At 37.0% G+C, this 13,950-nt stretch overlaps 1 protein-coding gene across 12 annotated transcripts in view; it reads left to right on the forward strand.

Moving 5' to 3' along the window:
- CEP152 (centrosomal protein 152) overlaps positions 1 to 13,950 on the forward strand; it is a 91,850-nt gene that overhangs the window by 49,880 nt on the left and 28,020 nt on the right. For 8 of the 12 annotated variants that reach the window (XM_019442175.2, XM_019442172.2, XM_019442176.2 and 5 more), the window contains 7 exons: positions 2,862 to 2,990; positions 3,580 to 3,689; positions 4,425 to 4,553; positions 4,700 to 4,835; positions 9,107 to 9,292; positions 10,898 to 11,179; positions 13,797 to 13,928. In XM_019442175.2, the coding sequence (XP_019297720.2) occupies positions 2,862 to 2,990; positions 3,580 to 3,689; positions 4,425 to 4,553; positions 4,700 to 4,835; positions 9,107 to 9,292; positions 10,898 to 11,179; positions 13,797 to 13,928 (1,104 nt within the window). The remainder of the gene's footprint in view (positions 1 to 2,861; positions 2,991 to 3,579; positions 3,690 to 4,424; positions 4,554 to 4,699; positions 4,836 to 9,106; positions 9,293 to 10,897; positions 11,180 to 13,796; positions 13,929 to 13,950) is intronic. The other 4 variants (XM_019442179.2, XM_019442180.2, XM_019442181.2 and 1 more) reach the window with 2 other exon arrangements.

Below are 13,950 nucleotides of genomic sequence, written 5' to 3' on the forward strand. Positions count from 1 at the left end.
TATTGGTTGCAGAGTGTTTTGAGAAGGAATAATTAACCAGAGCTGGTTGTAGGGGAGATGATAAGGCAAACCTTAGTGAAGTCTTTAAGGAGGGAATATCTGATCTCTGTCCTGAAGGATAAATGCAGGAGGGAAGGTGGGAAGGAACATTTCAGCCTTGAGCAGAAGTATTTAAAGGTTGTAGCAAATAAGCTGGTGTAACTAGGGAATAGGGCATGTGAATAGAAGTCTATATTATATAGGCTCAGTCTTTCTGGAATCTTTGAGGCCAAAAACACATAGATGTTACATCAATTTTTAGGATAATACCGTAGCTAGCATTAAATCCTGAGGTTAATGAAATACTGTTGAATGTCTCTGCTTGCTATCAGCTTGTTAAGAGACAGAACATGTCCTTGGATATCTTTTTAAAGAGAACTGGGTCATTGAAATCCTCCCCTAAAGCCTTTCTAAATATTGAAAAGGCTAACAAAAATATTTACTATGTAATCTTACTTGGCATGTTTCTTTTATGAATATTTAAAAGTATTGATATATTTATTGCTCTATAACGTTGTAGTATCTTATGTTTGTTTGTATCCTTCTTATATAGAACAATTAAAAATTATTTCAGAGTCTGTTGTTTTTGCTTTCGTGTCATTTGACTATTCATAGCAGTGCTGCTTTATGATATTTCCAGGATAATATGTGATAAAGATTAGGAATTTGTCTATATGTAGCACTGTGCACTGATTGAGAGTGTGTTGAGTTCTATACTGTTCATTCTAGTTGAACAACTGGACCATTAATGTAGAATGTAGTAAAGTCCTTAGGAAAATTAGTCTTGCAGTCAGGGCCCACATCTACATTGATTTTTTTGTAAGCATAATGAATAAAACACAGAGGCCTTTCTGTATCTGTTACTCAAAAGAAATCATTACCTAACCACAAGTTGTGGTTAGAGCCATTCTTTGATTTCAAGGGACCCAAGGCAATGTTGAGTAGCCAACTCAGAAGGTTTCTACCTGGAATCTTTTTAGTTATAGAAATTAGGAAGATAATGTGAGAGTTGATGTATTACATGCCTTGTTTTCTTGAAGGTAATCTCTTTAGTATTCCAACTTCAGAAATTTTGTTATGACACCTGTGTGGTCCTTTTCTTTTTAAAATTGTCCATAAGGATTTTGTGCTGACAGGTACAAGTACCTAGTCCCTGAGTGCCTGCAGTGTGATGATATGTCAAAGCTGAGTGTCATAGCTAGGCATGAAAATTGTTTTTCCACGTATCAGTATGATTTTATTTCATAGTAATAAAAACTTACCAGTGGGAAAGAATGGACAAATTAATATCACAAACTTTAAAAAGTGGAGGCCAAGTTAAAACAAAATGAAAATCACTCTAATGAGTCCATAGAATCCCTTAAAATCTCATTAGTATCCCCAAATCTGGAGAGAAGCTAACAGAGTAGGTATTTGTCGTTCTCTTCTGATTGGAGTAGAAGCAGTGGCTTCTGGGAAATTACGGCAAGTGAAAAGGGGAAAGTCAACAATAGTCTCCCTGTAAAGGAAGTGAAGGCTATGAATTCAAAGACTGAGCCAGAGCCTCGGTGTTCTGTCACCTCACATGTGAATGAAATACAAATACCTCCCCAATGAGGAGAATGAATCTTGGTTTAGGATATTTTTTAAACATTGTGGAAGAGAGCTCAGACTTCAGGTAAACACATAAACCAACAAGTCAAATAAAGTAGGTATTTAAAAAAAAATCTTTGTGGCCCCATCAATGAACAAAGAATTCATAAAGATTAGATAAGGAAGATACTTAGATGGTAAGAGGAAAATGCAAAGTTGTATAAACAGATCTGGGAGGATGAAAAACAAATGAACAGTGAAGGTATGTAAGAAGTTCTGCTATGAGAGCAATGCAAGAAATGCAAATGAAAGCAACTATTGGCTACCCTTTCCCCATCAAATACAATAATTATTTCAAGGCATTCCCTGCCATTGGAGGTAAAGAGAGTTGGACACATTTGTTCAGACTACCTGACAATGTACATTTGCATGACCTTGTGGGAAACAATTTGCCAATAACTGTCATGAGTCTTAAAAATTGTACCTGTTGAATAAAATATAGATCTATGAGGTAATAGAGATTATATAATAGAGATTATATATAAACAAATAAATGCAGAAATAGAATAGATGTTAAACTTGGTGTAAGATAAAAAATAGAATATTTGCATTGCATAGTCTCAAAGTATCTCCTCATAAGATACTTATTCTAAATTACAAGTAGGAAATTGTAGCTTTACAGTGATAGTGCCTGCAGATGCTACCTTCATTTATTGATCATCACCAGTGATGAACCACGTTGATCTCCTGTGTCTCCTGAAGAGTGCACATAGCATTTCTGTGGCATTCATGTAAAAAATGGATGACTTGAATTTAATAATGAAGTGACATCAGAGAAGCCCAAATTGAAGGCCATCTTACACAATAACTAGTTGATACTCTTAAAAAGTGTCATAGATTTGAGAGACAAAGCCTGAAGAACTGTCCTTGGATTGAAGGAGACTCATGAGCCATGACAACTCAATGCAATGTGGAATTGTCGATGAGATCCTGAACTACAAAAAGGACGTTAGAGGAAAATGGGAAGATTTTGTATAGGGTCTGTAGATTAGGTAACAGTGCTACATCCTAGTTAACTTCCTGGTTTTGATAATTGTATGGTGGTTATATTTGGGGATGATGATAAAAGTTACATGGAAGTTATTTGTGATGTTTTCACAGTTTCTTTGTAAGTATGAAATTATTTTCAAAACCAGAAGTTAGAATTTCTTAAAAACCTGGAAAACTTTTGATTTCTTTTTAACATTTAGAGTAAAACAGATACCACGGAAAAACCAACTGATCAATTATGGCCTGGGTCTTCTACTTCTGATACAATTGTGAAAGATGACATTCTGCGGCTTAAAAATGAAATTCATGTTTTACGACAAAAAAATCAGGTGATGAAAAAGTTTCCTATATGTTGTGAGAATTCTTATGACCTCATTATATTCAAAGGATATAACCGACTTTTCAAAAAAAAGTTGCAGAGGCAACATGAGTTTGTAGACAGGTTTATTAGTGGGTGAATAAGGATTCCAGTTATTTCCCTTTATTGGCCATAAGGTCATCGTTTTCTCAAAAGGTAGGTTAGTGGAACTCCAGGCTCCTGGGTCTGTAGGAGCTTGGCTGCTGGAGGTGTTCTTCTCTGGACCAAAAAAGTTAAACCTTGTTTATATGATTGTTAAGATTATTGAATCCTAAGACTTACTTTAAGAGATCACTTAGGGAATACTTCTCTGGCTAAGTGTTTCTATTTCATGTAGTTCAAAATGAATACAAAATTCTTAACTCTTAACTCCTGTCATAAAGCTACTTGTCAAATAAGTGAATCTTACAAGCCATAAGGAGTCTTTGTAGAATTATGAAAACGATACATCAGTGCTACAGGGTAGAGATAAAGCATGGAAGATAATAAAAAAAATAGATTGGACTAATCAGTGAATATGATGTTTATTTTCTCTAACTGCTTTATTCTTTTGTATCTAGGAACTTAAAGAAACGGAAGAAAAACTGAGAGATACAAATCAAGACTTATGTAATCAAATGAGACAAATGGTACAAGATTTTGACCATGATAAACAGGAAGCTGTGGATAGGTAAAGTCTATGCAGAGGTCTAATGCCTGACTCTGCCCTTCACGGCCCTGCTCTCCCACCCGCCAGAAAAGATTCAAGAAAAATTATGGTGTGAACCTTCCCTACTGAGATCTCACTGAAGATGAGTCTGTGGCTTCTCAAATTAGAATTTAGAACACATTTTCCATAGAAATGATGTTATGTAGTGGGCTGGGTTCTATAGCACCATCAAAACTGCAGTTCATTGAGATAGTATAGCTTAATGGTTTTCATAAACTAGTCTGGGAAACTAGTCTTTATAAGGAAGAAATCTGTGGGAGGGAGTATGTCTTCCAATTACCAAATCATAAACTTGGAAACAGAGTTTTGGAACATAACATACTTGTGAGTTGGGTACTGCTAGTATCTATTTCTAATATAGATAACTTGGAATTTTGGAACTCTACCCTATTATTTCAATTAATTTTTTATAAACAAGTCCTCAACAAAGACTATTATCTTCTTGAAGGACTGGGGCATTCTCATATCCAAGTTTCTCATTTTTCTCTGGAAACATTTAAAGAGAGAAAATTTTGCAGAATTTAAGATCATCCACTAGGAATTAATTATTACTTTTGGTTGGGGGGAACCAATCTGACCTTAATTATAATTTGCATTAGAGAGAGGGAGTGGGAAAGAAAGGAAACCAATTTATCCTGGTGTTTCTAATAATGCTGGGCATTTCTTTAGATTCTATTGTCCGCTTTCTGTTTCTAGGTGTGAGAGGACTTACCAGCAGCACCATGAAGCCATGAAAGCCCAAATACGTGAAAGCCTGTTAGCAAAGCATGCTTTGGAGAAGCAGCAGCTCTTTGAGGTTTATGAGGCAGCTCGCTTGCAACTTAGGTGAGAATGAGAGAGTTTAGCTACCCTTCAAGCTCTAGAGACAGCTTTCTTCTGTTCTGTAACTTAGAGGAAAATTGTTTTGCAGCCCTTGTATTTTTTTTTTTTTTTCCTGGTGGTCATTTGGTTGCTGGTTTTGTGTATCCAAGGTCTGACTTAGATAACATGAATAAGGAGATGGCTGCTGTGCAAGAATGTTACCTGGAAGTGTGCAGAGAGAAGGATAATCTAGAATCAACTCTGAGGAAGACCATGGAAAAGGAGCAACAGGCTCAGGAGAAGAAGGTACAGTACAAGTTCGTGTTGTGTTTGTTTCAGCTCTTTTCTCTGGCCTCACTATTGTCATGGAAACCAGTATACTTGTTCTCTTGTGAAACAGGGAAGGCCTATGGAGAAGTCTCTTTATTTTTGGCTATCACACTCTGATAGCTCACAAAATACAGTAAATATTGAGATGATTCTCAGTAGAAAATGGCATACATATAGGAGAAAATGATTCTTCCTTATATTTATTCCAAGTGGCAAAACAGGGTTCTAAAAATAAACGAGAGTAGACCCAAACACTGTGAGTCTGAAACCCAGGGATTCTTGCTTTCCACTTTTGCTGGCTCCTTAGTTGAACCTACATAGTCCCGTGGGTGATGCACAGCATATTCCCTCAGAAACATTTTCCTCTGACCCATTTCTGTCTCAGTACCCAAGTGTCATTTTATTCTTCTGGGGAGAAGGGCAGGAATTTGAACTTGGGACTTAGGATAGGGAAGGTGGAGAGCTTTTCAGGGAAGCTCTTATTTTTTCGGGAAGCTGGAGGGGCTCCTATACTTTCCCCTCCTGCCTGAATCTTCCCAGTTGCTGTTGGTGAGTGTCCAGGAGTAAAATCACATGTAAACAGTCGCCCGTCTTTTCTTCCCTGTCCTGCCTGGAGCCTCATCCAGACACACGTCTGACTCTCCCTTCCACTTTGGACCAGCCTGCAGACCACAATTTGAAAGCCACCTGCGTCAAGATTAGAAAATATTTTTAAAAGCCTGAGTAAATGTTCTATACAGAGGTTTTCTGAACAAAGTTATATTAAAGCAGACTCTTGCTACTACAGACTTTAAAAGAATAGAAAGAGCAGGTGAGGAATTCAGCTCTTTTAATGTTTGTATTTTTTTGAATAGATTAATATGGTGAAAAAACATGCCATGTATACATATCGTCTAATGGAAAAAGAACTTCTAAAGCGAGCTCTTTTACTTAGTGCTGACAGTATAAAAGTTAGAAGGGATCTTAAATTACTTAGAAATTAAGGACTTAGCTTTTCATAACGTATAAAAAAATTAAAATAGGGAGAAGATCTCTGCTGTGATTTTTTTTCTTTTTAAATACGTAAATTGACAAGAACAGAAGAGTAATTCTCTCAAAGAGGTCATTCTTTTCAGGAATATATTTTCTGGTACTTTTCAAAGAATCAGTTTGGCTATAAAATTAGATCTCATATAATCGGTCGTTTGGAATTAGCAGCTGCTGCTGACCAATACTGGCTCATGAATGCTTGTGCACCAAAGCAGGGAGGAAAGTTAAAACTGCTATTTGGCCCTTCCAAAAAATCTTACAGGTTAAATATTTTTCTTTAAAGATTTTAAGTTGTCATACAGTGAAATTGACTTTTTCATTTGGTGTTTGTTCTATACATTTTTAACATGTGATTTAACACATGTATAGAGTGATGTGGATACAGAAGAGTTTTATCACCCTATAAGACTGCCTTATGCTATCCCTTTGTAGTTAATACCCAGCCCCACTGGAAGGGCCAGTGTACTTAACGCATGAGAAGTGTAATTCCTTTCTTCTCTGGAATTGTTTAGTTTTTTTTATTTAGATTTATGTAAATCCATTACAAAATTTAGTAATTTTTATAAGCCAGTCATAACAGAACTTTAAACTTAAGAGAATTTATTTAATCTTTTCATATCCTAGGAAATGTTTCACACTCACAATGGAAGAATCTTATTAAACTCAAGCAAGCTAGGGAACTTTCATGGAAGTTCTCTGCAGGCCATAAGGCATTTTCCCTGCAGTTGACTTTCCGGTCAGTTACTTAGTCTGGATACTGAATTTAAAAGATAGACAACAGCAAGAGTCCTACAGTGTATTTTCCTGTTCCGTATGTGCTCTTTTCTGAAACAGTTGTTGAGTTAGACCATGGGTTAAGTAAGAGCTCAATGCCAAGTTTTAAAACTTTTATTAACACACGGAACTTTCCTCACATGTCAACCTGGCTTGTTCAGAGAGTGGGAGAAAAGTCATCCACACAGAACCCCTTGGACTCTAGTAATCATTGGAGGTCATGAATTTGCAGACAAGGCAAAGATGGACAATATTCGCATTCATAATGTCATTTCTGTATACGTTAGTCTCATCTGTACAATTGTAATACATGCTAAGTCAGTCCTTAGAAGTTAGAGGTTTTTTTTTGCTATCGGGGGCATGCAAATCAAGTGTAAATGTTTTAAAACTATTGAAAAATTTTCTTTATTGATAAAACTTTTAGAATTAGATATTTCTGTAGTATGTTCAAATGGCAGATCCCTGTGCTCAATAAATCTATTACTTCTGTAAAGAGAGGGTAGAAAGGTTTTCCTTGCTGTGGTAGACTGCAAAAATGGCTGCACATTCTTCCCATCACCGAATGCATGCCCCTTCGGAGTGTGACTTTCTAGCAGTTCTCAGTAAGAGGTCATCTGTTTCTCATCCCTTGGATCTGATTTTGGCCAATGGGACATTAGTAAACATTAGGCAAAAAGAGTCTTAAAAATAATTTATGCATTGGGACTTACAAGCTTGATACTCTCAGGAACTCTGTGGCCACCACTGTGTGAATGATCTGGGATAACCTGCCGAGTGATGACACATGTGACCATGTCATCTTTCTAGCAGATGTCAAGCTAACCCCCAGACGTGTGAGTGAGGCCATCTTAGACCATGTGCTTCAACTGCTTGCAGAGATCAGCTAGATTGACTCAGATCAGAATCACCCCCAGATGACCAGGGAATCCTGAGAAATAATAGATGTTTGCTGTTTTAGTTTAGTTTTGTTGTTATGGTCAAGTTTTGGCTGGCTTATTATGTAGCAAAGCAATTGATATATGCACAAACATACAAACACACAGAAAATTGGTAGCAGTTTTCTGTTCTGGGTCAAAAGGAAAGTAGATACATATGGAAACAACTCCTGAAGCATAGATATACACAGGTAAGACAATGTGAGGATTCCTTTTAAAGTCAACAAAAAATAACTGTGATATGTGACATGACACTGGACAACTTTCTCAGCCACGTGATAGTTCGATTGTTTTAGTACAACTACAGTTTCTATGACCTGATTGTGAAGAAATGGGTCCCTTAGTCACTGGAGATTTTCTGAAATCATATAGCACTGACAAAAATAGATAGCATCTTTTTGGTATGTGCCATTGGTGGAGAGGAATCAGATGGGAATTAAGACCAAAATAAGCCAGGTCAGGTGTGAACCAGGAAAGAAACCAGACAACCAGGTAGCATGAATCAGAAATAATGGTAAAGAGACACAGAGCAAAAGCTCTTTTGCTGCGTGGCAGTAGGTATGTGAAGTGTATACTTCTCTGGCATTATATTTTATGAGCTTCAGTGGGACCACCAGAAAACCGTTTCAAAAATTTTCACACTGGGGCCACCTGAGTGGCTCAGTCGGTTAAGCATCTCACTCTTGGTTTTGGCTCAAGTCATGGTCTCATTGTTGGTGAGTTCGAGCCCCGTGTTGGGCTGCGCACTGAGTACAGAGCCTGCTTGGGATTCTCTCTGTCTCTGCTCCTCCCCCACTCACCTCTCTCAAAATAAATAAATAAACTTAAAATAAAAATTTTCACACAAAAACCCTTATAGGTGATTTTGATCCCTGAGTAGAGTTTTGTTAGAGTTTTCAGATCAACTGGATTCCTAAAATAAACAGAGAATAGTATATGAATAGTTCAAATTATTAAATTTGTATCTGATAGTTGACAGTTACTATTTCATAATGCTTTAGCTAGTTTTGAGAAAAACAATTGTCTTTGGTAATGAAAAAAATATGCCAGTCTGAATTTATTACAGGATGCATACTTTTAAGATAGAGCAATAATTTTTGTTTTATATCAGAATATATGTATTTCAGAAACGTACTTTTTTTTTTTTTTCCTGGCCTGTGATACCTAATGAGTCCCATGGTGGGTGGGGTGTAAACATAAATGTCAGTTAAACTCGTTAAAAAGTGTTCTTCATATATTGAAAAAAAAAAAAAAAAGTTGTTCTTCTAGTAACATAATGATTGTGTTAGACGCTTTTTCTTTTAATATAGCCACCTGTAAATTTTTTATCCAAATATTTGAGATCCAAGCAGGTCTGTACAAGACAGTCTATTAAGCTGATTGAGTTAGCATGTAGGAAGATCATTTGTCTCTGTTGCTGCCAGTACCTGCCTATGACCAGTATTTTATAAATTTGCCTTGGAGAGTATTAGTATAATACAGAGATATTTACTTGAATTTTGTTTAAAGAGACAGCTATTGGAGGAAAGAGAAGAATATGTAAACAGACTGCAGGTGGAACTTGAAGAAAAGTACCAAGACACCCTTATGATGGAGAAGAGCAAGTGGCTGAAAGAACAAGAAACTGATATTAAACAGCAGGTTGACAATGAAGTGATGTTAGCCAAATCACACTGGGATGAGGAACAGACGGAGGTGTGGGTTAAAATTTCTTTTCAGTCACCATGTTTGGAAACTGTAGTATTAACTATAGGGAGACCGTTCTTCCTGAACAGACATAATTTTTCATTGCCAAGCACCTATGTGATCATCCATTTCACTTCTTGGGATTGGGCTTTGGGCACCTTACAGTAGTTTTATTTCTTAAAACTTCTCCCCTCTCTTGTCCCTTCAGTGCAATTCAGGATATAATGGTTTTTGGAGGGGTACTTTTTGATTCCTCAAAATGAAACCCTCCTCTAATTTCATATTGTGGAATGAGTCAGATGACTCTAGACCAGTCTATAATAACAAATAGATAACCCATCCTGTGGATTAGAAGGAAGAAGTAATGACTGGGCAGGATCAAAAGCACAAAAAATTACCTTTTACCTAAGTAGCAAATGAAATTACTAATAGTTTTCTAGAAAATTAAGAACCAGATTATGATCTTGAAAACTTAGCTGGAAGGGAAATCAATTTTCAAGCTTATCGAAACTAGATTCTTTGGTCTGCAAGATTGCTATTACCTGGGGGTGTGGCTACCTAACGGTGGATAGTAGACCACTGTCCTGTCTTTCAGCATCCCTCTTCTTCATCTCCCACCCCCACCCTCTGCAGCAGTTCATTAATCTAGTGCTTGCACCTGAAATTCTTTTACTAATCATTTTTTAATACAGAAATATGTATTCTGGAATATATACATTTATGCCTGTAAAATCTGGCTAGCACAAAACAAATTCTCTATTTTTACAATGTTGCACATTGTTTTATATTTGAATCTGCTAACCATTTATTTACCAGGAAGATGAGATAGAGAAGTAATGTTTTTGTGAGACTCTCAGGAAAGCATAAACTGCTACACAAGATTGCCATTTCAAATGCAGCAACATAGCCTGGGACTGTGGTAGCCAGGGAAGCAGTCTGAGAACTCTGGATACCCAGGAGGTGGGAACCAGGAACAGAGAAAAGCAACTTTTGCTGTTTGACAGTTTTGCCTCAGACTGACTGTGTTTTGATCCATCCCACTATCCTGTTGAAAGCAGAAAGTTGTCATTAAGACATCCTTCTAATGATGCCCCTCCTTCAATGCACAGTAGACTCAGTAGAATTTAATACCCTAACAAACAAGAGTCTAATGTGTTCAAGTAAGTAAAACTATTTTTAGATCGTGCAGTTTTAGGTTCATTATTTAGACTTAACCCAGTGCCTGCTTTGTGGAAAGCCTGGTGTTGATGGAAAAATACATATTAATAGTATAAATTTTCCTCTTAAAAAAAAAAAGAAATCATGCCATCTTTGTAGTGGCAATGTCAAAGCTTCCAGAAGGTTGCATCTTGAGAGCAAGAAAGCCTGACCTATTGCGGTATACTTCTATCTCCCATGTGATTTATGCCACGTACATTAGGGTCCAACAGTAACTTTCAGGATTTACTTGAATATATTTTCATTGACTAAGCTTCTAACTCTCATGTAATTACTACAACAATGTCTAGATGGTTTTCAAACACAGCTGTGGTTGCTCTTTTGGCTAGCTATTAATTCTGGGTTTTGCTTATTTGAGTGTTTTTTCTTTTCATACAATTTTTCTTCTGAAAACAGATCAAACAAGAACTTATTCAACAGCTCGAAAAAGAGTGGCAGTCTAAACTGGATCAAACTATAAAGGCAATGAAAAAGAAGACCTCAGATGGTTGCAGCCAGACTGACCAAGTAACCACCAGTGATGTTATTTCCAAGAACGAGATGGCAGTCATGATAGAAGAACAGAAGCGAAAGATCCAGCAAGATTTAGAGCAAGAGAAAGAAACAGCTGTCAGTGGGGACCTGAAGAAACTCGAGGTGGAATTAGAACTCAAATATTGTGAAAATATAGCCAAACAGGTAACAGGTTTATTATAGTACAATTATTGGAACTGCCTATTAATGAAAACCTGTAAAATGCTACCATTGAACTTGTTCATAACTTTATACTTTGAAAATTTTGTGCATTCTAGGGTAGAACCTCTTGGGTTGTTACAAAAAGTTTCTTCCACTGTATTTCTGTCACAAAGCTGTTACCCCTCAGTTTTTCCATGTATTCTTTATGTTTACAGAGTGTTTGCTCCTCTGAGTTTGGTCTAAGCGTTAGGGTGCTTGAGGTTAAAGGTGGCGGTTTTATAACTGGATGAAGCACATCTTAATTAAGAATCTTTCATACCTAACTTTATAGAAGGTACTCCACTGAAGTAGTTATACATAAGCAAACTTAAAGCAAGTGAGATATTAGACAGTATTTGCACTGCAACTCACAGAGTTGAATCTGCAGGCACTCCCCTCACATGGGACTTTGTCTGTAAATCCCATACGCTGCCAGAAAGCGGGGCCATTGCCTCCCCTTAGAAGCACTCAGAAAGCTAGCTTGCTTTTAACTGGGGCATGTTGTTTGGTTTCCAAGAAATGTCAGCCTGAGTGAGCTGTGTTAATGAAATAGCTCTGTGTTAATGCAATAAAGAGTTTTTGTTGGTTTTATCTACATTATTATAGTGATTCTCAAAACTTTTTTGCTTCAGGATGCCTTTAACACTTTTAAAAACTCAAGACTCTGAAGAGTTTTTCTCTGTGTGGGTTATATCTATTTACTGTATTGGAAAATATAAATCTAAGGAACTTTTAAAAAAACAAGAATACTGGAGCACCTGGGTGGCTCATTGGGTTAAGCGTTTGGCTCAGGTCATGATCTCAAGGTTCATGAGTCTGAGCCCAGTGTCGGCTGTGCGCTGGCCATGCAGAGCCTGCTTGGGATTCTGTTTCTCCCTCTCACTCTGTACTCACCCATTCTCTCTCTTTTTTCTCTCTTTTTCTCAAAATAAATAAATAAACTTTAAAAAATTAGGAAAATAAAATCTGTAAAAAAAAAAAAAACCAAGGATACTAAACTTGCCATTGGCTGTCAGAGCAGTGATAAATCACATAGCATGACACCATTGTATTAGTTACACATGCAGGACTGGGCGTGAAAAAAATAAAGTGTGAATATTACTTTGAAAATAGTTTTGATCTCACAGACCACCTGACAGGGTGTTTTGTCCCATAGAGGTCCCTGGACCTTAATATTCCTTATTTTGTATTTACAAACGAAATGCTTATTATGCAGTCTTAAAATAATACCTGAAGTAAAGTTTTAAAAAAATGTATTCAGCTTTTGATAAATACTTGGAATTCTGCCTATTTGTTAAGTTGTTCTACATGATTTAAAAAAAAATTTTTTTAACGTTTACTTATTATTGAGAGAGAGAGAAAGAGCATGAGCATGAGAGGGGCAGAGAGAGGGAGACACAGAATCCAAAGCAGGCTCCAGGCTCCAGGCTCCGAGCTGTCAACAGAGCCCGATGCGAGGCTTGAACTCGCAAACTGTGAGATCATGACCTGAGCTGAAGTCGGATGCTCAACCGACTGAGCCACCCAGGCCCCCATAAGTTGTTCTACACGATTTTAGAGAGAATCCTTATAGTATGGAAACATAGCCAAATCTGTGTAATTGTATCAAAGGCATCTTCAGTCAGTTAAATCATTTCCTGAAATGTTTAAGGTTTGAACAGAGTTAAGAAAATGTTCTGTGGACAAAGAGACATGTTTAAGGGTGCTGTTCTGGTATATATACAATTACAGATGTTGTGAAGAAAAATAACATCATGTAGTAAGAAAGGAAATATTATTAATAACCTTTGGAGGAATATAAATTTCTATAGGGGCTTTATCTTTTCCCCATATTTGTAACTCCCTAGGTTTTACCTGTAAATGTATTTAGCATTTTACAAAAAAATTCAGGCCCTTATGTCAACTCTAGTTTTGTATGTTTATATGGATATAGGTACGTGTGTATTTATATTTCAATACAAGGAAATAAGGAAAGGTTATTTAATAAGTGACCTTGTGGTAACCTGTGACAGATTTACCAACAGATCACCCTCATAATTCATCAAGTCTTATATGTTTGCCTGAATTGCTATATCACCCTCATTCTTTAGTTGCAAACTCATTACAGACAGCAGGAAAAGTTGCTTGGTACAAGGGTCTAAGCCATATTGGTGCATGCTTGTGTGGGTTCATGTGTTTATATGTACGGCATGAGGACTGTGGATATGGTGGGTGTACTGATTGGGCAGCCCTGACCCCAAGCAGCCTCTCTGCATGTCTTCTCCTTTTTCTTAAGATAAACAGGAATTTCTTGGAAATGGCAATTGGTACTTTGTATGAAGCTTTCCAGTAATGGTATTGGCTATCAAACATTTATAGATTCCTACTTTTTGTGCTGGCATTTGCATGGGACAGTGTGGGAAGTTTAGAACAGAAGGATTAGAATCTACTGTTTGGGATCAGGTGGGCTGCTTGAGGTCAGTGTAACGTAGTGCGATATGATGTAAAATACACATGAAACCATAGTTGCTAATTGCGAATGGGATCTTTCTGAAATTTTATACCTCACTTTACTGCCTACTCTTGCAATATCCAATTGCAGGTAGAAACAGCTGTGCAAAATGCTCGTCATCGATGGCTGGAAGAATTACCTGACCTTGCAGAGTATAAAGCACGTGTAAGAGCAGAACAGAAGAAGTGGGAAGAGCAACAAGAGATCACTGTGGCAAGACGGGTAAGTGCTCTCCTGGAAAAAA

This window comes from Panthera pardus, unplaced genomic scaffold (genome assembly GCF_024362965.1).
Source record: "Panthera pardus isolate Hobbes unplaced genomic scaffold, ASM2436296v1 HiC_scaffold_24, whole genome shotgun sequence".
NCBI lineage: Eukaryota > Metazoa > Chordata > Mammalia > Carnivora > Felidae > Panthera > Panthera pardus.